Source organism: Orcinus orca, chromosome 15, assembly GCF_937001465.1.
Source record: "Orcinus orca chromosome 15, mOrcOrc1.1, whole genome shotgun sequence".
Classification (NCBI taxonomy): domain Eukaryota; kingdom Metazoa; phylum Chordata; class Mammalia; order Artiodactyla; family Delphinidae; genus Orcinus; species Orcinus orca.
The window spans coordinates 13,223,189-13,248,275 of NC_064573.1; the positions used below are offsets into that span (position 1 = coordinate 13,223,189).

The 25,087-nt window shown below is 35.3% G+C and overlaps 1 protein-coding gene across 8 annotated transcripts in view; it reads right to left on the reverse strand.

Annotated features, from left to right (window-relative positions):
* Nucleotides 1-25,087, reverse strand: part of RELCH (RAB11 binding and LisH domain, coiled-coil and HEAT repeat containing) — a 117,335-nt gene that overhangs the window by 47,695 nt on the left and 44,553 nt on the right. For all 8 annotated transcript variants that reach the window (XR_007471692.1, XM_033424993.2, XM_004268064.4 and 5 more), the window contains 3 exons: nucleotides 9,509-9,621; nucleotides 5,334-5,424; nucleotides 2,528-2,599 (listed from right to left, as the gene is read on the reverse strand). Coding sequence is in view for 7 of the 8 variants with exons in the window: in XM_033424993.2 (XP_033280884.1) it covers nucleotides 2,528-2,599; nucleotides 5,334-5,424; nucleotides 9,509-9,621 (276 nt within the window). In the remaining variant the exon portion in view is untranslated. The remainder of the gene's footprint in view (nucleotides 1-2,527; nucleotides 2,600-5,333; nucleotides 5,425-9,508; nucleotides 9,622-25,087) is intronic.

A 25,087-nucleotide genomic window follows, 5' to 3' on the forward strand; every position in this document is an offset into this window, starting at 1 on the left:
GAGTACAATCTGTGCTATCTTGGTTGGGGGCAATTTAACACTGTCAAAATAAAAAATGCAAATGTTAAAAGCAGCAAGAAACACAGGTATTAATGGTTTGTGAAATTTAAAAATGAAGATTCCCTTGTGTACATTTTTAAATTTCACATACTGTTACTATCTCTGTATTTTGCTTCTTTTAACACACAGAGTAATTAATTCTGGGTAAGAAAAATTTAAAGGATGTAAAAATGCAAGCTGGTAATATGCATAAATTTTTATTCTCCATAAGTATTAATTAAAAATCATTACCCAAAGATGTAATCTTTGGGGATAATGACTAGGGTCAGGGAAGTCTTTGACTTTCATTTTATTCTTTTCTATACTGCATGAAAATTTATTTTTAACAAAATAAAAAAAATGTTACTGGGAGTGAGACTATGAATTCTTCTTTATATTCTTCTGAATAAAACCCCAAAATTTTTATTTATTTATTTTTAAAATTTATTTTATTTATTATTTTTGGCTGTGTTGGGTCTTCGTTGCGGTGCGCGGGCTTCTCATTGTGGTGGCTTCTCCTGTTGTGGGCCACAGGCTCTAGACGTGTGGGCTTCAGTAGTTGCAGCACATGGGCTCAGTAGTTGTGGCTCGCGGGCTCCAGAGCACAGGCTCGGTAGTTGTGGCACATGGGCTTTGTTGCTCCGCGGCATGTGGGATCTTCCTGGACCAGGGATCGAACCCGTGTCCCCTGCATTGGCAGGTGGATTCTCAACCACTGGGCCACCAGGGAAGCCCCAAAATTTTACTTTTTAAAAAGACAATTGACTATTGGTTTCTCACTCTTCACCAAAGATTATGAGGTAACAGTAAATGCAACATAAACAGCTCCTGTATTATACAATTCCAATTTTTGTACCCCTTTAAAAGAACAATCTTACAGAAAGGACCCTTTAAGGCAGGGGTCAGCAAACTTTCTGTAATGGGCCAGATGGTATATACTCTTGGCTTTGGGGCCAAAAAGTCTCTGTTGCAGCTATTCAGCTCTGCTGCTGCAGTGTGATAGCGGACACAGACAATACACAACAAATGGGTGTGCTTGTGTACCAATAAAAGTTTATTTATAAAAACAGGCTGTGGACTAGATTTGGTTCCAGGCTGTATTTTGTCAAGCTCTGCTTTAAACTATGGTTGTTTAAATTAAAATAATTTTTGATGTCACCTCATTTCTCTACCCCTTCTAAGCCCTTGACCTATGGGAAGATACCTAAAAGGGGCACAACAGTGCAGTGGTTAATCTTTTGGTGGCAGGATTCCTTTAGTCATTTAAAAATTAATGAGCACCTCAAACAGCTTTTGTTTGGGTGGGTAATATCTATTGACATTTATCATATCAGAAATAAAATAAGAAATTAAAAATGATTAATCATTAAAAATAAACTCATTAAAGGTTAACATGAATAATGAAATTATAATTTTAATGAAAATAACTAATCAAAAAATTAGTGAGAAGAATGGTGTTGTTTTATATTTTGTGCAAATCTCATCGATGTCTGACTTAAAAGAAGATAGATCCTCTTAACTGCTCAGCATTCAACTGTGTTGTAATGTTTTGGTTGAAGTATTTGAGAAAATCTGGCCTCACACAGACATATAATTGAAAAAGGGAGAGGTATTTTCATAGCCTCTTCTGATGAGAATAGAAGCTGTCAAGCTCACAGTGGTGAATACAAGTTTTCCAAAATTCTTGTTCTCACTTATAAGTTCCAGTTTTATCACGGTCAATGAATGCTGTCTACTTGTTTTCCTTGAAATGACAGGTTCCATTTCATTCATTTTCATGAAAATGTCTGTCAAAATCCCAAGTTTGAATAACCACAGCTTTTTTTAGTGGCCTGTCAACTAAAACTGGTTTAGCTTACGACTCGAGTGCTTTTCCTGAAACAGCCATCATAGTTCAGAATGCAGCAAAAGGGCTTGATATGAGTATCTTCCATTTTATTACACAGAATATTAAAATGATGCATACTTAGGGTCAAAATTTAGTAGAATTAATAATTTTACTGATTCACCAAGCTTATTTTTAAGTGAAACTGACTTTTTCTGAGAGTGCATGGCAGCGAAGAATACAATCATTATCTGTCTATTTGGGTGTCACTGCCTTGATCAGTGCTAATGCACTGGCATTGTTGCCCATTACAGCTTTTGCACTAACAGTGTAAATGTCAACACAGAGAAAAAGTCAAAAAATGTTTCAATATTCTCATGAAAATAATTTTCATCTCATGGGACCCCCAGGGTCCTCAGACCACACTTTGAGAATTGCTGATGAGGTTTAATATATTTATACTCATGCAAAATCAATGGTTAATGTACCTATCTGTCTGCAGTGCCATATCGTGTCAATGTGAGCCTTCTCTTTTTGGCTCATCTTTTTCCTTTGTTAGGACAGAATTTGGATTCAACTGTATAATTAGACACCTGAAAAAAAGGTTTCTCTATTGTTACAAAAGGAAGAAAAAGGTTTTTAAGAAAAAATTACAATTCTTACAGGAAGGTAAGGTGCCAGTGCTCCACAAGATTCCGCCACAAGCAATCTTCTTTCTGGGTATTTGTGATTAATCTAGAGTAAAAAATAAATAAATCAAGCATAAACAACATACCCTCCCTTCCTCCAATAGAGAATTATTTTTCACCATAAATCCTGTTAGGAATGCAATAAAGCTTCTTTCTTTTCCACTTCGGGGATCCCTATACCTGGATCAGGATTAAGGGAATCAGGGAGAGCCTAAAAAATGAGGTCACAGGGGTTACCTGTTAAAGAGAAAGAAGATAAAGCAAAGATGAAAATATGGCAAGGTGTCTAGAGATTGTGGGCTTGCCCAAGACTAAGCTTTCCTTAGGATGTCAGGAGCAACATTCTCCTTCCCTAGCAACATTAGTATATTTTTAAATTTGGAAGACCCAGCTTCTAGATATTTACTGATACAGTCTACAATATGTGCCAGGAAAGATTGCTCAGTCCTCTTTTTTTACCTCAGGGATTAGGACGTAAATTAATCGATGATTTAACCAGAGCCCTTGACTGGTGTTATGATTTTGTTTTTAAAGTAAACAGACGTCAATTCATTCCTGTTTGCATATGCAAGATGATGGGGTTTTGCTACTGTAATGACTACACTGAACCATAACAAAAAATAACAAAAACAAAAAAATGACACATACTGGGTTTTGTTCCCATATGTCTTCTTCATAGAATATAAATCTTTCTTTGACTGGAAAAGAAGTGTATCTGTTCTCATATTCCCATATGAAAAGGTGACATAATTCATTAATGTATTGGATGCCTAAAATTAAGAAAAGAAATTATGTAGCAATCTACTGGGCAACAAACTGGAGGTAGGCGGCTAGATAGATCACCAATATCCATGTTTATTCAGGTTACAGAAGAGGTGGCGGTAGAGACGTTGGTAACTGACATCTCTGAATAAAATTTAATCCAGAAATAGTAACCTCAAAACAAAATGGTTTCAATGTCATAGTATGCAATATGTAAACTTCGATTTTACTTTCCTTTAGTCTAGCAAAATGAGTCTCAAAATTAAATGTACACACAACAATCAACTGTATTCCTATATATTGGTGATAAACAGAAAATTTAAAAAATTCTATTTACAATAGTATTAAAAAGAATAAAATACTCAGGAATAAATTTTAAAAGTGCATAAGTGATATTCTGAAAACTATAAAACATTACTGAAAGAAATTTTAAAAGACCTAAATAAATGGAAAGACATCCTAAAATTCATGGATTGAAAGGCTATTAGGATGGCAACATTCTCCAAATTGATCTACAGATTCAACACAATCCCTATAAAATTTCAGCTGGCTTCTTTGCAGAAACTGACAGGTTGATCTTAAAATTCATACAGAAATTCAAGGGACCCAGAATACCTAAAACAATCTTTAAGTACAAGAACCAATTCAAGGGGTTGGGGTTTCTTTGGGGGGGGTGATAAAATTCTTCTAAAATTGACTGTGGTGATGGTTGTGTAGCTCTGTGACTACAAAAACCACTGAATTGTACAGTTTAAATAGATGAATTGTATGCTCTCTGAATTACATCTCAATAAAAGTTAAAAGAAGAAAATGGAAAAAACTATTTAAAAATTGCATATACATATGTATAACTGTACAGAATTGTAAATTCAAAGTTATATATGTTGTTTCCAAGTTAATTTGACTTTTCAGTGGTTACAGCCTAACCCTAAATTAGTATGCACTATAATCTCTAGATGATATATGGATTTTCAGAGATAATATGGATATATATAATGTTCCCTTTTAAATAATGAATCTAGATATGACTCCACTAAATTCTAAAGAAAAAAATGAATACTCAAAGAAAATGGGAACAGAATTCTAAAAGACCATGAACTTTAGCGATATTCCAGAGGCTAATAATTTTTCTTAAGAATAAGTGACAAAGCTAGTATAAATAAGGCCATGCAATTTGTCTTCATAAGTAAGAAATCCATCTTTTTAAGATGGAAGAATAAGTTACTTAATGACCTAAATATGGAATCTAGAAAGTCAAAGATTCTGAGTTCTAGCGAGGACTGGAATATTACAATTCAACATAAAACCAGAAGTATTGTTAGTAAATAGTGAGTTGAAATATAAATATATATAAACCTCCTACATCAAAGGTTTACACTTTATATTCTGTATATACTTGTAATATATACAAGTATACAATATATACAGATACGATTTCTATTATCTACCTACCTACCTACACATACACACAACCTCTTGCTTTCCCTTGAACTCATTAGTTTGTATATTTTTCATATTTTGTATCTCACTTGATTCAGATCCTTGAACTCAGGAATTTTTGTATTTTGTCTCATTGGATTCAGATTCTTGTCTAAACATCCCTTTCTCAGAGATTTCTTCTCTGACCACCCTTTCTAAAACAGTACTCCCTATCACTCTCTAACCCTTAGCCTACCTTTTTTTTTCTTCATAGTTTATAAATTACAAGACATCGTTTCATTTATTTGTTTACTCTTACCTCTCCACTAGGATGTCATTGTCTTTTATTCACCACTGTATCCCTAGTGACTACAACAGTACCTGGCAGTGGAAATAGTGTTAAGTATTTGTTGGACGAACGAATAAAGCAAAGCATCCCGGAGCTTTCTTAAGGACTATTAAATCACTGTGCTGGGTTATAGAAACAGTAGCATAACTTATATCCCACATATTTCCTAATAGCATTTTTAAAAGATAATATGAACATTTATAATAAATTAGAATACAATAGCTAGGGAAAACCCAGTACAATTATTTACCTGTTCCCAACACTGTGGTAAAAGTTCAGCTTCTACACGTGTTGGACCAACATGACGTGCAAATGCCACACAACCTGTCAGTATCATTTGCCTGAAAGATAATACAGATGAATAAAGATTCGTATTTGCATAGAAAGCACAACTAGGACAAAGGGTTAAAAAGAGTCAGCTCCAATTAACATGAAGTACAATATTTTTGTACAATTTGTACAATATTTTTGTACAAATTCAACTTTTCACAATGGACGGGCTGCCACCATCCAGCAGTGGCAAAACCATTTGTGAGAGATGTTGTGAAGGGATTCTCTACTGGTGTGAAGCTGAATCTCATAACCTCCTAAATTAACTTCCCACATATACATTCTGAGATTATAATATGTTTAAAGCTTCAGTTTCTAATGAATTTCAGTTTCTAGCTACTAAAACAATCAGTGATTATTTTCCCAGTATTTCTATAATTAAAAACTACGATGTCATATTGGTAAAATGATATTTCTTTTTTTATTTAAAAAAATTTAAAATTTTTATTGAAGTATAGCTGATTTAAACTTATTTATTTATTTATTTTTAGTTGCATTGGGTCTTTGTTGCTGCGCGTGGGCTTTCTCTAGTTGCGGCGAGTGGGGGCTGCTCTTCGTTGTGGCGCGCAGGCTTCTCACTGCGGTGGCTTCTCTTATTGCGGAGCACGGGCTCTAGGTGCAGGGCTTCAGTAGTCATGGCTCCCGCACTCTAGAGCACAGGCTCAGTACTTGCGGCACACGGGTTTAGTTGCTCCGTGGCATGTGGGATCTTCCCGGACCAGGGCTCCGACCCGTGTCCCCTGCATTGGCAGGTGGGTTCTTAACCACTGAGCCACCAGGGAAGCCCAAAATGATATTTCTTAAATGAGAATTTTTGGTATTGCACCCAAGATAACTGTGGTAGGCAGCTTCTGACATGGCTCCTAATGAGGTCCATCTCCTGATATTCATGCCCTTGAGTAATCCCATCTCCTTGAGTGTAGACTGGACCCAATGATTTGCTTCTAATGAAAAGAATAATGGCCAAAGTGATGGTATGTCACTTAGGAGATCAGATTACAAAAGCCTGTGATATCCATCTTGTGAGACACTCTCTTCTGCCTTCTCAGCTGGCAGGCTTTGATGAAGACACTGCCATGTTGGACAGTTTCATGTGGCTAGAAACTAAAGGCAACTTCTGGCCAAAAGCCAGTGAGGAACCGAGGCCCCCAGTCCAAAGATCCATAAGAAACTGAATCCTGTCAACGACAAAGCTTAGAAGCAAATCCTTCCCCCATGGACCTTGAGGTGGCTGTAGCCGTAGCCAACACCTTGACTACAGCTTTATAAGAGACCCTGAAGAAGAAGACCCAGATAAATTGACCCACATAAACTGTGTTATTTTAAACCACTTTCTTTTGGGGTAATTTGTTATGAAATAATATATAAATAACTAATGTGATAATTTCATTTGAATTGATAGATATATAATTTAAATTTTTAAATAAGATTTTTCACTCTTCAGAATGAAGTTCTATTTAAAATGACTCTGAAAGGCAGAATTGCAAGTTTTTTTACTTTTGATTGACTATGACTTCAAAACAGTAAAACCTGATTAAAAAAAAAAAGTATGTTTTCCATAGATGTTTCAAAGTAGCCAACTTTAAGGAAAACCAAAATAGAACGTTTAATTCATACTAATTATAAAAGCCCAGGCATTACTCATTGCTATTTCTCAAAATACATCAATTTAACTTAAACTGAATAATGACCTTACATTTCTATTTAGTTCAGCCAAGTTAGCTACAACTGTTCTCTCAGGCTGAGGAGAATAATAACAGACAAAAAGCATCTGGACAATGAGAAGGGAAATGTTGAGCCAATAAGTCTTCATTGTATATTGCAGCTTCTCCTCACCATAACCTTGTAATTTTTATCTATCTGATTTCTCTTTATATCATTGTCTTCTATGCCTGTTTCTCAACTTTTCTTTTGTTTTTCTATTTTCTCCTACTTTAGGAAGGCAAATAAAGTGAATAAAATAAAAATAGAAAAAAAAATTCCCAAGCTTTAAGACAACATGTTAGCTGCCTGTTCCCACTGAAAATTTCCAAATGTCTGATCATTTTTACCCCCATAGTATATTAAAATAATGAGAAGTCATATATGTAGGTTCTAGAAAAATCTGATAATTATAGTAAATGAACTTTGGTGAAATTTAAGCATTTCAAACACACATAAGAAGTATATACTTATACAAGAGCTTCATGTAAAATGACTTTAAATAATGAGTCACCATCACTATACTAAAGATGTACAAACTTGTTTAAAAAATGTTAGTCCCCTCAAAACAAACTTCTTAGTCAGCAGAGTTAAGATTCAAAATTCTAAAAAACAGGACAGTTTTGAAATACATTTGAAAACAGAAAAGATCAGACGGTCTACAGATTATTAACAGCACTGGAAACAGGCTCCTGTGATAGTAAAAATAAACACTGTTCTTACTTGTAGAAAATCATAGGATAGGAATTATTTGACACAGGTAGAAATATGGTGTTAGTTATGGCTGTTAGCATAGAACTGCCAAAATGTACTACTATCGCTCGTAAAATTGTTTCTCTTAGGATGCAAGGAAGCTTGAGATTCATTAAGTAAAGTAACAACTGATTATATTTCAAACATATCATGCTAACTTAAAATTTTTGCTTTGTTAGTTATTCATATATATAGTTAATAAATTGATTAGTTTATTTTAATAAATAACTTTGTTTCTGTAAGGTGAAAGATTTAAGTGTGGAAATGAGTGTTTAAATCCTGACATATCTTGACCTGAAGTAAGGCTATAGGTACTTTTGGCCACCAGGCGGCAGCTGTTAGCTCTGCATGCAGAGTCTATGAAAACAGGCTATGTAGAACTAGAGGTTGCCTTGCAAATCTAAAAATGACAATGTAATAAGTGGTATTTAATTGTTAACTAAGTTACCAAGATAGGGAATAGTATTTTTCAAGGAGAAAATAAAATATTAATTTTCCTATATAGCACCATCGAATTGTCCTTAGAAAATTTTCAGTTTGCAATGAATGGAACTTGATTGAATTTCCCTTATTTCCATTTGACTAGTATGTAGATTAATCTTGACTGGATCCTGGAAAAACATGTTTCTCTGCTTGCTCAGGTATATTTAGGTAAGGGTAGGAAAGAGATATATGCTTATAGAGTTTTAAAGTCTACATGACTTTTTATTCTCATAGTGGAGAGATTCCTTGTGTTTAAAATTTTGAGCTTCATTTGTCTTATGGTTCACTTTTATGATTTTCCAACATTCTCAGAAGAGGTAAAAACTGTAACAGTCAGTAAAACAAGTACTGAAATTATATAAAGTTACCTAATCATAATGTATAATTCTATTTTTTGCAAAAGTATAAGCAAAAATTATTTCTTTATTAAGATAGAAAATTACTATGTAGAAAAACATTTCAATAGTTCAATCTTATCCAACTGGTGCTTAGTCTACCTACCCATCCACCGAGATGTTTCGTTCACAGTCACACTTGCACAGCTTCACCTAGTATTTAAAGGTCTTACCTTCTGAGGCAGACCTCTATCACTGTTGCTTGATCAAAACCCATTCCCCTTTCTTCCAGAGAGTCTCTCGATGTGTGGCCCATCCCCCCACCACCATCAGGTATAACTCATTTCCCCATTCAGGCATCCTTGATTGTGGGTATTTGACTCAGGACTAACCAAAACACTGTATCCCTTTAGCCACACAGAAACTGCTTTACAGATAGCTCAGTGATGCAGACATTCATATATTAAATATTTTATTTCTTGTAAAGCATAACCATGAAGAGGCCATGCTGTATCTAGTTCATCTGTGGGGAAAAGGGGAAATATTTAGTTCCTGGAAATCAAATGTGAAAGATAAAAGCAAAGAAATATCAGAATTAGAAATCCAAAGGTAACTAACACAAAAGTGTACAAATTCAACATGAGTAGTTGGAATGACAAGAATGAAAACACTGCAGGGCACTGTGAACAAGGTCAGTGTTTCCTCTGTTTATTAAAATAGATATTAGAAAGAAAAGATGGCATTTATATTAAAATGCTAATCATGATGCCAAATTAATAAGTCAACATTATATTTATTTACCAAAGAAGTGGTCATAACCCACCTTTGCTCATCATCTGGTCTCTTGATCAAATTGAAAAGTATGTGGAGAAGCTGATCTCTCTCTTTAGGCTCGGGATGTAGGCAGGCTGTACACAATATGAGGGGGATCAACTCCTAAAGAAATATGAAGGTGGAAAAAGTCAAAGTAAAAATGCATTGCAGAATATTCTTTTTTTCCCCAATGTATTCTTAAATGGACATTTAAAATGAAATAAACCTCAGCGTATATAGGAGCAAATTTTAACTTTGTAAGGCTGATAATTCAAGAGAAAACACTGAAACATATATTTTTATGTTGGTTGTGCAGAAGATGCAGATCACAACGTAATAAAGTAACTTAAAATTCAAATAATCTTGTTTTCTTATCCAATACTTCCCAAGGGTCTATTAGTTTTTAAACTAAATAACATTCTATCTTACTATAAGCTGATATAGTAGTTTTAATTTTGTGGGGGTTTTTGGTTTTTTTTTTTGTTTTTTTGCGGTACGCGGGCCTCTCACTGTTGTGGCCTCCCCCGTTGCAGAGCACAGGCTCCGGACACGCAGGCCCAGCGGCCATGGCTCACGGGCCCAGCTGCTCTGCGGCATGTGGGATCTTCCTGGACCGGAGCACGAACCCATGTCCCCTGCATCGGCAGGCGGACTCTCAACCACTGCACACCAGGGAAGTCCAGTAGTTTTAATTTTGAAAGTGTTTTTAAACAAACACTTGCAGAAGTTAACTATACTTTAAAACTTAAAATGATAACAGAAAATAAAGACAACTCGTCCCACTTCCATAAGCACAATATAATCTTTCTTAAGATTAGATATAATTAATAATTTTGTAACCTTAGCACCTAACCTAGTGGCTAATTTTAAAGACCATTTCCACAGGTGTTGAATGCTCTCAGTACAACTACAAAATGTTAGTAGAAATGCTTTATGCGGAAATGAAAATTTTTAACAATATTTTGTTTGTTGCACTTTCAACATGCATAGGTAAATTCAATATTTTCAAGGAAAGTAATAGACAAAAGTTTATTTCTCTCTTCCAAAGAAGTATTTGAAAATTAAAGTTGTCTCCCATTTTAATTAAATTAAGACTAAATTCTAAAATATATTCAAAGGATATTAATGTTTTTCATTTTTGGAATAGATTTTCAAATCTAATGAAATAAAAGTCCAAAAGCGATAAAATGTTTTTGGAGAGAAATCCTCTAACTTACTTTGCAGATATTTTAAAGAAATAACTATGATGTAATAAAAAGGGTAGAATGATTACTCCCATTTCTTTTTCCCATCTGCCTCCCTACCCACCAAAAAGTACTAGCAGATTTAAAATAGGAATTGATCACTGCATACTAATACATGGTACCTTGAAGAAAAGTCTACACTGTAGGAGAAGTATCTTCCTATTTTGAAGATGCTCCCTTAGAAACAGATGATACGCTTTTTAGAGGAGTTGAGACTGAAACTTAAAGGCGTGACTAGAAGTCCTTTCCATTATTTCTAACATCTTTATATATTACGCTAAAATTATAATTACTCGGTATAATTCTAAATTGAAAGTACAAAGATGTAGATAAGAAGAGCTAAGAATAAATCTGAGAAGCAAAAAGAAATTTAAAACATTTATTCTGCCATCTTTCTATTTAGGCACCTCTGTACTTTTTAGATTAGTGAATAACTGAAAAACAAAAGAAATAAAAAATAATTAGGGAAAATAATTTTGCACTGGGAATGGAACAGTATGCGTATGGATCCTATATTGTTATATAATGTTTCCACAGATGCTTAATATGTTGCTTGATGGGTAAGTCTTGACTTTGGAGGAGAAAATAAACAACCTTTTATAAAATATTAGGGTAGAAGACCATTAATATCAAGGATCCTTAAGGATTCCATTGAGGCTGCTAAGAGCCAATGGTACTAATAAGAGGACTAAGACTGCACATCAGCATATCACACTGAGAGTAAAACTTTAAGGATGAAAAAGTAGTTATTCTAGAAGGCACTAACAAAAAGAGAAAATATTTTAATGCCTGAAAATCAAAAAGACCCTAAATATTTTATTTGTACTTTCCCCTCATGTCAGACCTTTCTCTCCCATGGGTTTTCTTGCTTCCTCATAACCCTTCTTCCTGCTTTCCAATCATCTCCAAATATACGCTCTTACATTATATTATTCCATTCTCTTCCTATTGTATTACTCTTTTAAAAAATAAAGTTATGAAATATAGGTAAGATATTTGCTATAATTGCAAATACATGCATATACACTCTGTTTAAAATATAGAATAGCTTCTTTATCTCCATAACAAGTATACCAAAATAGCTGTTGTTGTTTACTTTTTGTGCCTCACATTTTCTTTTCCTTTTCTCTTTATTTTAAAATCATGAGGCTTAGTGATTCTTAATCGAAGAGGAAGTTTATGTCATACATTAATATAAAGAATCTTTTAACTGGAATATGGCTATAGATGTGCTAAACCAAGAACCCTGAACTTGGAGGAGCTAGAAGAGCTCCTGCCTCAATACTTCTTAGTACCAAAGAACCTAATGAAAAACCATGAATTTCTCTGATTTTTAGTTTCCTCAAGTGAAATATATAGGAATTAATTAAGATTAGTGCAGAAATCAAAAATTCTTTATATATATCTTTACATATATTTCTGTATTTTTCTTATCTATGGCTAATGGGATTGTTAATTTTTCCTTCTGAGATCAAAGTTGGCCTCAAAAAGCCTTCTCAACACAGCAGCCATTACCAACCAATCCAAACTGACACATGGGAGCAAAACGATTTGTCAGTCCTTGTCTCCTTGAACTCTAAAATTATGCTCAGTCACAGTTAGTAATAATTTATATTGCCATCTGTTTTTATTTATTGCTGGCTAAATCAACAAATATGGGAAGTCATTGCGAATAAGTTTTGGTTGATAGCCTAGGGCAAGGAGAACTGGGTACAGCCTAGCACATTAATGGCTATGGCAGTTATAACCCAGTGTGTAAAGTATGCCAGATGGTCTCTTCTTACAGCAACACTGAGCTGAGAAGAGGCCCAGAAAGTGATGGTAGAAAAAAGTGGAAAGTGTAGTCTGTTTGTGATAGAGCCATCAAGGATTTTAATTGCTAAGTTCTGACTAGCTCCAAATATCCTAATTTCCTCTTCCTCTATCATTCATTTACTTATTCACAACTTCTATTTGTACCATTCCTGAAATAGTGAATTCTGTGTTAAGTGTGTATCTGCTGTGCTGTATATCACTTATTTATTGTGAATTCACCTTTTTCAAGCCTCTGAAGTACTAATTCATTCATTTAAGACCCTATTTACCATTTTCACACTACAAATGACCCTTGAACAACACGGTTTTGTACTGTGTGGGTCCACTTATGTGCAGACTTTTTCCCTTAAGTATGTATTACAGTAGTACACAATCTGTGGTTGGCTGAATGAAAAGTTATACTGGGATTTTGAACTGTGTGTGGGTCAGCACCCATAACCTCTGCATTGTTCAAGGAAGGGTCAACTGTATTTATAAATTTATAGATTTGAATCAATATTCTCCCTTTGGTATCATCTCTCCAACTGATGAAGCCTAGTGTTTAAAAAACTTTCCTTATAATTATAAATAAAACATTTAAAAAATGGTGGCTAAATTTTCTTCAGAAAACAATGTGATAGTGGTTTTGAAAATGTCTTTGAATAATAACCATGGTAAAATAATACTTATAGCTTTGGTAACATTATATCCAAAAAGAATCCCTTGCCCCGCCCATAAAAATGTTATTGTTTCCATATTTCAAGGCAACAGAAATTTTAAATATTTTCAAACATACTTTAGCACCTGATGGTACTCAATTAATGTGTATTGAAGTGAAATACAAAACTGATCCACTGACCATTAGAGAGGAAATCAGTGTAGTAATCCTATTGCAGAAGGTATTCCAGTACCTTATTACCACAATACTAGAAAACATATTTCCAAGGCCTATAGAATTCATTAACCTAAAGACTTAGTAATTTGCACTTTACTCAAGTAAATGACTTTTGCTTTAACTATTTTGATTTTTGCAATTTTAACAACAATGCTAGTTCTCTCTATATGAAAGCTCTCCCACTCTTCCTATGAAATTTTGTACAGAATTAAACAGGAAACGCTTCCAGGATTTTCCTTTCAGTTTTCTTTTTTTAAATATTTATTTATTTTATTTATTTATTTTCTTTTGGCTATGTTGGGTCTTAGTTAGAGCATGCGGGGTCTTCGTTGAAGCGTGCAGGATCTTTCGTTGCAGCTCAGGCTCTTCGTTGTGGTGTGCAGGTTCTTCTCTCTCTAGTTGTGGCGAACGGGCTCCAGAGCGCGTGGGCTCTGCAGTTTGCAGCACGTGGGCTCTCTGGTTGAGGCGCACGAGCTCGGTAGTTGTGGCGCTTGGGCTTAGTTGCCCCGAGGCATGTGGGATCTTAGTTCCCCAACCAGGGATCGAACCCACGTCCCCTGCATTGGAAGGCGGATTCTTTACCACTGGACCACCAGGGAAGTCCCTTGTTTTCAGTTTTACAAGTAAAACAAAATAACTTCTAATACTAATAAAGAAATCACTTTCAAGTAAGATTAGTGTGTGTTCAGACTATAAAAACAGAAGGAAAAAGAAGTACCTAAACAGGATCTAAAACAATGTGAGTGATCAGATGTTAAAGGGGAAAGAAATGAAGTAGGAAATGAGATCAGGCAAATTTTAAAAGTAAAAAAAAAAAAAAAAGCATGGATATGTTGATAAGATAATGGCTCCAAAATCTGAAAGGAATCTAAACCATAAAAAGAAGTATTGCATTTAGATCAGATGCCAAGGAGGAAATGTTTGAGTACTTCAGGTCAAGAAGCAAAATTCTATAGTTCTAGAAAGGTGACGTTAGTCCAATTAATTATAGTTCACTGCTTGTCCTCACTGTTCCACTAAAGTTATTTCCTATAACCCAAGCTTCGTTAAAAATTTTAGATAGGGGACGTCCCTGGTGGTGCAGTGGTTAAAAATCCACCTGCCAATTCAGGGGACACAGGTTGGAGCCCTGGTCCAGGAAGATCCCACACGCCGCAGCGCAACTAAGCCCGTGCGTCACAACTACTGAGCCTGCGCTCTAGAGCCCGCGAACCACAACTACTGAAGCCCGTGTGCCACAACTACTGAAGCCCATGCACCTAGAGCCCATGCTCCATAACAACAGGAACCACCGCAATGTGAAGCCCGTGCACCACAACAAAGAGTAGCCCCTGCTTGCCGCAACTAGAGAAAGCCTGCGTGCAGCAACAAAGACCCAACATAGTCAAAAAATTAATTAATTAATTAATTAAAAAATTTTAGATAACTGTTATTAAATTTTTTTACATCTAGTCTTTTGCCTAGGGATTAAGCAATAATGAATTACAATTTAAATTCAAGTACTGACGAGTGTACATCCTCTGACTTAGATTTTCAGTTGAAATTTGTCAGGATGTTGACAATAACATGTAAAGAAAAAACATAAAGAACAAACATTGCAAAGACTCACATAAGGAAAAGAAAAGATTACTCACCTCTGGAAAAGTTTTACACTTCAAGGGCTGCTAAAATATCTATTTGTAGAATTATTAATATCTATAATTCCTGGGGCTCAGCCTTTAGGAAGCCTAACTGAAATACTTAAGTGACTTTCAAACTCTGATACTGCTAAAGAGCATGTGATTTACTCCAAAACTTACAAGATACACACACACACACACACACACACACACACACACACACACACACAGTCTACATGGGTAAAGAAGATGGACCAAGCTTATGTACTTTACTGTACTATCTACTTTACTTGTACTACTATATTACTCTCATACAGTTGTAATTATCTGGGGCTATTATTACATGTAAGCTAAAAATTTACCATGGAGTAACCACGAATGGCAATGTAAAAGAGCAAAGTTTAGTTTCTCAGAAGATGAGCAAGTCTTTAGAGGAACTAGCTACTTTTAAGTCTTTTAGGGAATTGGTGTTCTCCTTTATCTTTTTTCTTTTTATAGCTGTAATGATATATATTTTATATATCATGAAACTCATCCATTTCAGGTGTACATTCAGTGGTTTTTTCCAGTATATTCAGAGTTGTGCAACCATCCCCAATCTAATTTTGGAACATCCTACAAAGAAAGCTTGGACTCATTTTCCATTTCACCTTGCTGCACCCCCATTCCAGGCCCAGGCTTCTCCTTTGCTTTTCTAATTTAGCTAGCTGATGACATATATTTCCTTGCCGTAGAATAAAAATGAACATTAAATTTAGATGTATTATTTTTAAATGCTTTTAGAAGTAATTCTTTATGAAATCTTATTTTAAATTACAGAATTTCCCTTTCAAATGCATTTAAAGCAGAAATTGTGAAAAATCAACTTCTTTAGCCTATTTTACTATATACATATATCAAATGACAAATATATTTACTTTGTAATTTGGTTTGAAAGATACAAGTTCCTCAACCAATCCATTAATGTGAACTACTATATAGAAAATCAGTTCATTATTTTATTTTTTTCTCCCAAAATGAACAGGCAAAAAAGTCTTTTAAAATACAAGCTGGTAAAAAGAGATTATCACGGGCTTTCCTAGTGGCGCAGTGGTTGAGAGTCCACCTGCCGATGCAGGGGACATGGGTTCGGGCCCGTGTCCGGGAGGATCCCACATGCCGCAGAGCGGCTGGGCCCGTGAGCCATGGCCGCTGAGCCTGCGCGTCTGGAGCCTGTGCTCCGCAACAGGAGAGGCCACAACAGTGAGAGGCCCACGTACCGCAAAAAAAAAAAAAAAAAAAAAAGAGTGATTATCACTACTTCGCAGAACATAGGAGAAAAATTTTTTTTCACTTTTTATCATCTCTGAAATTGGGCTGCACCTTACAATGGACAGCTTCTCATAAATTAATTGGAATTCTTATTTCTTAAAGGTACATAATTGTTACACTCAGTGGTATCTTAAATTTGAAAATACGGTATGTTGAATTTGGAAAATGCTATAATTGTGCCCTGAAGGTTAAGTGAGGTTGCGATTTTTCTTTTAAAAAACAAAAAACACTAATATCTATAGTCACTGTACTTTCCACTCTTATACAACATAAAGTTTAATTTATTAGACAGTTTTAATTAACCTTTATGTCACTCCATTTAAAATAGTGGGTTATAAAGTCAACTGAGTGGGTCACAAAGAGCTTTTTTTTCTTTATTGTTTACTTAGGTATATTCTTTAGTGCTTTAAAATATTTATAAAATCCTGTTTGATACTATCTTCTAACTTTTTGTAATAAAGGCAAGACTTGATTTGTAACACTTTTCTTTTAATTACATGTGTAATTATATACTGGCACATGATGTAAAATATCTTCCTTACTGACAGTGTAGTCAATAAAGCTTGAAATACCTAATTTAAAACGTATTTAAAAGACTATAGAAGACTAGATATTATGCAGTCTTAAGAATGAGAAAGCTCTTTATCTACTGACATAGAAAGATACAAAAATATGTTACATGGAAAAAAGCAAAGTGCAAAATAGTGCATAGAGTATGGTAGCATTTGCATAATTCATGGAGAGATCATATATTTGAGTTTGCTTATACATGCAGAAAATACCTCTGAAAGAATACAATACAGCTCCAATAATAGTTGGAGACTTCCATACCCCAGTTTCGATAATGGACAGAATATCTAGACGAAAGATCAGTAAGGAAATAGAGGACTTCAACAATGTAAAACAATTAGACCTAATAGACATATATAGACCACTATAGATGACAACAGCAGAATATATATTATTTTCAGGTGCACATGGAACATTCTCAAGGAGAGAACATATGTTAGGCTACAGACAATTCTCAGTAAGTTTTTAAAGATTAAAATCACACAAAGAACCTTCTCCAGCCACACTGGAAATTAAAAATCAATAAGTGAAGGGAAACTGGAATATTCAGTAATATGTTGATGTTAAACAACACATTCGTAAACAACAAATGGGTCAAAGAAATCACTAAGGAAATTAAAATACTTTGAGACAAATGAAAAAGAGAAACAACATACCAAAATGTGTGAAATGTAGCATAAGCAGGACACAGGGAAATTTATAGTTGTAATTGCCTACATTAAAAAAGCAAGATCCCAAGTCAACAACCTTGCAACAAAGAGCAAACTAAACTATGGGCCGGCTGAAAGAAGAAAATAATAAAGATTCGAGCAGAGATAAATGAAATATACACAAGGAAAACAAGAGAATCAGAAGTTGGTTCTTTGAAAAGATCAACACAATTGACAATCCTTTAGCTAGACTGACTAAGAGAAAAAGAGAGAAGATGCAAATAACTAGAATCAGAAATAAAGGAGAGGACATTAGTAGCAACCTTACAAAAATTAAAAGGATTATAAGTGAATACCATAAATGATGCTTCACCAACAAACTAGATAATCAAGAAATGAACTAATTCCTAGAATCACATAAATTACCAAAACTGAGTCAAGAGAGATAGAAAATCACAATAGATCAATAACAAGCTAATAGATTGAACAAGTAATAAAAACCCTCCCCCAAAGAACATTCTAGGATCAGAACTGATGAATTCTAAAACACATTTAAAGAATTATTAGGGGGACCGGGCCTGAGGAGCAGGGGTGGGAGCTTCGAGACTGGGGTGGCACGAGAGGACTCTGGGAGGGCTCACGCCAAGGAGTACTTCCCAGAACTTCTGCTGCCAGGGTCCTTGTCCCCACGGTGAGCCACAGCCACCCCCCACCTCTGCAGGAGACCCTCCAACACTAGCAGCTGTGTGGATGAAAGGCTCTTGGTGCTCCAGCCAGGCGTCAGGGTGTGCCTCTGAGGTGGGACAGCCAAGTTCAGGATACTGGTCCACAAGAGACGTCCCAGCTCCACCTAATAACAAACGGCGAAAATCTCCAAGAGATCGCCATCTCAATGCCAAGACCCAGCTTCACTCAACGACCAGCAAGCAACAGTGCTGGACATCCTATGCCAAACAACTAGCAAGACAGGAACACAACCACACCCATTAGCAGAGAGGCTGCCTAAAATCATAATAAGTCCACAGACACCCCAAAACACACCACCAGACGTGGACCTTCCCACCAGAAAGACAAGATCCAGCCTCATCCACCAGAACACAGGCACTACTCCCCTGCACCATGAAGCCTACACAACCCACTGAACCAACCTTAGCCACTAGGGGCAGACATCAAAAACAATGGGAACTACGAATCTGCAGCCTGCGAAAAGGAGACCCCAAACAGAGTAAGTTAAGCAAAATGAGAAGACAGAGAAACACACAGCAGATGCAAGAGCAAGGCAAAAACTCACCAGACCTAACAAATGAAGAGGAAACAGGCAGTCAACCTGAAAGAGAATTCAGAATAATGATAGTAAAGATGATCCAAAATCTTGGAAATAGAATGGAAAAATTCGAGGAACATTTAACAAGGACCTAGAAGAACTAAAAAGCAAACAAACAGTGAGGAACAACACAATAAATGAAATTAAAAATTCTTTAGAAGGGATCAATAGCAGAATAACTGAGGCAGAAGAATGGATAAGTGACATGGAAGATAAAGTAGTGGAAATAACTACTGCAGAGCAGAATAAAGAAAAAAGAATGAAAAGAATTGAGGACAGTGTCAGAGACCTCTGGGACAACATTAAACACACCAACATTCAAATCATAGGGGTCCCAGAAGAAGAAGAGAAAAAGAAAGGGACTGAGAAAATATTTGAAGAGAATATAGTTGAAAACTTCCCTAATATGGGAAAGGAAATAGTTAATCAAGTCCAGGAAACACAGAGAGTCCCATACAGGATAAATCCAAGGAGAAACACACCAAGACACATATTAATCATAGTACCAAAAATTAAATACAAAGAAAAAATATTAAAAGCAGCAAATATTAAAAACAACAAAAAACACACAAGGGAATCCCCATAAGGTTAACTGCTGATCTTTAAGCAGAAACTCTGCAAGCCAGAAGGGACTGGCAGGACATATTTAAAGTGATGAAGGAGAAAAACCTACAACCACCATTACTCTACCCAGCAAGGATCTCATTCAGATTTGACAGAGAAATTAAAACCTTTACAGACAAGCATAAGCTAAGAGAATTCAGCACCACCAAACCAGCTTTACAACAAATGCTAAAGGAACTTCTCTAGGCAGGAAAAACGAGAGAAGGAAAAGACCTACAATAACAAACCCAAAACAATTAAGGAAATGGTATTAGGAAGATACATATCAATAATTACCTTAAATGTAAATGGATTAAATGCTTCAACCAAAATCCATAGACTGGCTGAAAGGATACAAAAACAAGACCCGTATATATGTTGTCTACAAGAGACCCACTTCAGACCTAGGGACACATTCAGACTGAAAGTGAGGGGATGGAAAAAGATATTCCATGCAAATGGAAATCAAAAGAAGCTTGAGTAACAATTCTCATATCAGACAAAACAGACTTTTAAAATAAAGACTATTACAAGAGACAAAGAAGGACAGTACATAATGATCAAGGGATCAACCCAAGAAGAAGACATAACAATTGTAAATATTTATGCACCCAATATAGGAGCACCTCAATACATAAGGCAAATACTAACAGCCATAAAAGGGGAAATTGACAGTAACACAATCATAGTAGGGGACCTTAACACCCCACTTTCACCAATGGACAGATCATCCAAAATGAAAATAAGGAAACATAAGCTTTAAATGATACATTAAACAAGATGGACTTAATTGATACATATAGGACATTCCACCCAAAAACAGAAGAATACACATTCTTCTCAAGTGCTCATGGAACATTCTCCAAGATAGATCATATCTTGGGTCACAAATCAATCCTTGGTAAATTTAAGAAAATTGAAATTGTATCAAGTATCTTTTGCGAGCACAACGCTATGAGACTAGATATCAATTACAGGAAAATAACTGTTAAAAAATACAAACACATGGAGGCTAAACAATACACTACTTAATAATCAACAGATCACTGAAGAAATCAAAGAGGAAATCAAAAAATACCTAGAAACAATTGACAATGAAAACACAGCGACCCAAAACCTATGGAATGCAGCAAAAGCAGTTCTAAGAGGGAAGTTTATAGCAATACAATCCTTCCTTAAAAACAAAAAACATCTCAAGTAAACAACCTAACCTTACACCTAAAGCAATTAGAGAAAGAAGAATGAAAAAACCACAAAGTTAGCAGAAGGAAAGAAATCATAAAGATCAGATCAGAAATAAATGAAAAAATAATGAAAGAAACCATAGCAAAGATCAATAAAACTAAAAGCTGGTTCTTTGGGAAGATACACAAAATTCATAAACCATTAGTCAGACTCATCAAGAAAAAAAGGGAGACTACTCAAATCAATAGAATTAGAAATGAAAAAGGAGAAGGAACAACTGACACTGCAGAAATACAAAGGATCATGAGAGATAACTACAAGCAACTATATGCCAATAAAATGGACAACCTGGAAGAAAAGAACAAATTCTTAGAAATGTACAACCTTCCAAGACCGAACCAGGAAGACATAGAAAATATGAACAGACCAATCAGAAGCACTGAAATTGAAACTGTGACTAAAAATCTTCCAACAAACAAAAGCCCAGGACCAGATGGCTTCACAGGCGAATTCTATCAAACATTTAGAGAAGAGCTAACACCTATCCTTCTCAAACTCTTCCAAAATATAGCAGAGGGAGGAACACTCCCAAATTCATTCTACTAGGCCACCATCACCCTGATACCAACACCAGACAAAGATGTCCCAAAGAAAGAAAACTACAGGCCAATATCACTGATGAACACAGATGCAAAAATTCTCAACAAAATACTAGCAAACAGAATCCAACAGCACATTAAAAGGATCATACACCATGATCAAGTGGGGTTTATCCCAGCAATGCAAGGATTCTTCAATATATGCAAATCAATCAATGTGATACACCATATTAACAAATTAAGGAGAAAAACCATATGATCATCTCAATAGATGCAGAAAAAGCTTTTGACAAAATTCAACACCGATTTATGATAAAAACTCTCCAGAAAGTAGGCACAGAGAGAACTTACCTGAACATAATAAAGGCCATATATGACAAACCCACAGCCAACATCATCCTCAATGGTGAAAAACTGAAACCCTTTCCACTAAGATCAGGAACAAGACAAGGTTGCCCACTCTCACCACTCTTATTCAACATAGTTTTGGAACTTTTAGCCACAGCAATCAGAGAAGAAAAGGAAATAAAAGGAATCCAAGTTGGAAGAAGTAAAGCTGTCACTGTTTGCAGATGACATGATACTATACTTAGAGAATCCTAAAGATGCTACCAGAAAACTACTAGAACTAATCAATGAATTTGGTAAAGTAGCAGGATACAAAATTAATGCACAGAAATCTCTAGCATTCCCATACACTAATGACGAAAAATGTGAAAGTGAAATTAAGAAAACACTCCCATTTACCACTGCAGTAAAAAGAATAAAGTGTCTAGGAATAAACCTACCTAAGGAGACAAAAGACCGTATGCAGAAAATTATAAGACACTGATGAAAGAAATTAAAGATGATACAAATAGATGGAGACATATACCATGTTCTTGGATTGGAAGAATCAACATTGTGAAAATGACTCTAATACCCAAAGCAATCTACAGATTCAATGCAATCCCTATCAGACTACCAGTGGCATTTTTCACAGAACTAGAACAAAAAATTTCACAATTTGTACGGAAACACAAAGACCCCGAATAGCCAAAGCAACCCTGAGAAAGAAAAACGGAGCTGGAGGAATCAGGCTCCCTGACTTCAGACTATACTACAAAGCTACAGTAATCAAGAAAGTATGGTACTGGCACAAAAACAGAAATATAGATCAATGGAACAGGATAGAAAGCCCAGAGATAAACCCATGTACCTATGGTCACCTCATTTTTGATAAAGGAGGCAAGAATATATAGTGGAGAAAAGACAGCCTCTTCAATAAGTGGTGCTGGGAAAACTGGACAGGTACATGTAAAAGTATGAAATTAGAACACTCCCTAACACCATACACATAAATAAACTCAAAATGGATTAAAGACCTAAATGTAATGCCAGACACTGTCAAACTCTTAGAGGAAAACATAGGCAGAACACTCAATGACATCAATCACAGAAAGATCCTTTTTGACTCACCTCCTAGAGAAATGGAAATAAAAACAAAAATAAACAAATGGGACCTAATGAAACTTAAAAGCTTTTGCACAGCAAAGGAAACCATAAACAAGATGAAAAGATAACCCTCAGAATGGGAGAAAATACCTGCAAATGAAGCAACTGACAAAGGATTAATCTCCAAAATTTACAAACAGCTCATGCAGCTCAATAGCAAAAAAACAAACAACCCAATCCAAAAATGGGCAGAAGATCTAAATAGACATTTCTGCAAAGAAGATATACAGATTGCCAACAAACACATGAAAGAATGCTCAACATCATTAATCATTAGACAAATGCAAATCAAAACTACAATGAGATATCATCTCACACCAGTCAGAATGGCCATCATCAAAAAATCTACAAACAATAAATGCTGGAGAGGGTGTGGAGAAAAGGGAACCCTCTTGCACTGTTGGTGGGAATGTAAATTGATACAGCCACTATGGAGAACAGTATGGAGGTTCCTTAAAAAACTAAAAATAGAACTACCATACAACCCAGCAATCCCACTACTGGGCATATACCCTGAGAATACCATAATTCATAAAGAGTCATGTACCAAAATATTCACTGCAGCTCTATTTACAATAGCCCGGTGATGGAAACAACCTAAGTGTCCATCATTGGATGAATGGATAAAGAAGATGTGGCACATATATACAATGGAATATTACTCAGCAATAAAAAGAAATGAAACTGAGTTATTTGTAGTGAGGTGGATGGACCTAGAGTCTGTCATACAGAGTGAAGTAAGTCAGAAAGAGAAAAGCAAATACCGTATGCTAACACATATATATGGAATCTATGGAAAAAAAAAAAAAAAGGTCATGAAGAACCTAGGGGCAAGGCAGGAATAAAGACACAGACCTACTAGAGAATGGACTTGAGGATATGGGGAGGGGGAAGGGTAAGCTGTGACAAAGTGAGAGAGTGGCATGGACATATATACACTACCAAACGTAAAATAGATAGCTAGTGGGAAGCAGCCACATAGCACAGGGAGATCAGCTCGGTACTTTGTGATCACCTAGAGGGGTGTGATAGGGAGGGTGGGAGGGAGGGAGGGAGAAGCAAGAAGGAAGAGATATGGGGACATATGTATATGTATAACTGGTTCACTTTGTTATAAAGCAGAAAGTGACACACCATTGTAAAGCAATTATACTCCAATAAAGATGTTAAAAAAGAAACTGTATTGGCAGTCCTAACCAAAGTAATTAAGTAAGAGGAAGAAATAAAAGCTATCGAAATTGGAACAAAAGAAGCAAAATATCTCTGTTTGCAGATAACATGATTCTATATAAATCTCATAGAATCCACAAAAAACTACTAGAGCTAATAAACAAATTCAGCAAAGTTTCAAGTTACAAGGTCAACATACAAATGTCAGTTCTGTTTCTATATATCAGCAATGAACAACCTGAAAAGAAATTAAGGAAACAATTTCATTTACAACAGCATCCATGAGAATAAAATACTGAGAAATAAATTTTAACATGGAAGTGAAAAACTATAAAACATTGCTGAAAGACATAAATAACTGTAAAGAATCACAAGTTCATAAATGGCAAGACTTAATGTTGTTTGAATGTCAATATTCCCCAAAGTGATCTACAGATTCAGTGCAATCCCTTTCAAAATTCAAATGACCTTTATGGTAGAAATCAAAACTGAGCATCAAATTCATATGGAACTGAAAGGGGCCCTAAATGGCTAAACGATATTGAAAAAGAAAACAAAGCTGGAGGACTCATTCTTCCCAATTTCAAAACTTACTATAAAGCTACAGTAATCAAAATAGAGTGGAACGGGCATAAAGATAAACACAAAGACCAATGGTACAGAACTGAAAGTACAGAAATGAATGCAAACATCGACATTGAACTGATATGGCAAAGGTGCCATGACCATTCATTAGGGAAACAACTTTCTGTTCAACAAATGGTGCTGGGATATCTGGATAACTAAATGAAAAGAATAAAGTTTTAGACTCCTGCCTCACTCCATATATTAAAAAGAAAAAAAACTCCAAATGGATCAATGACCTAAATATAAGAGCTAAAGGTATAACACTATTAGAAGAAAACACAGGAATAAATCTTTCTGACTTCAGATTTGGTAATAGATTCTTAGATTGATACCAAAAACTCAAGTAACAAAAGAAAAAAATAGATCAATTTCATAAAAATGAAAAATATTTGTTCATCTAAGGACATTATCAACAATGTGAAAAGAAAACCTATAGGATGGGAGAAAATATTTGCAAATCATGTATGAGGTAAGGGTTCAATATCCAGAATTGTAAGAACTCTT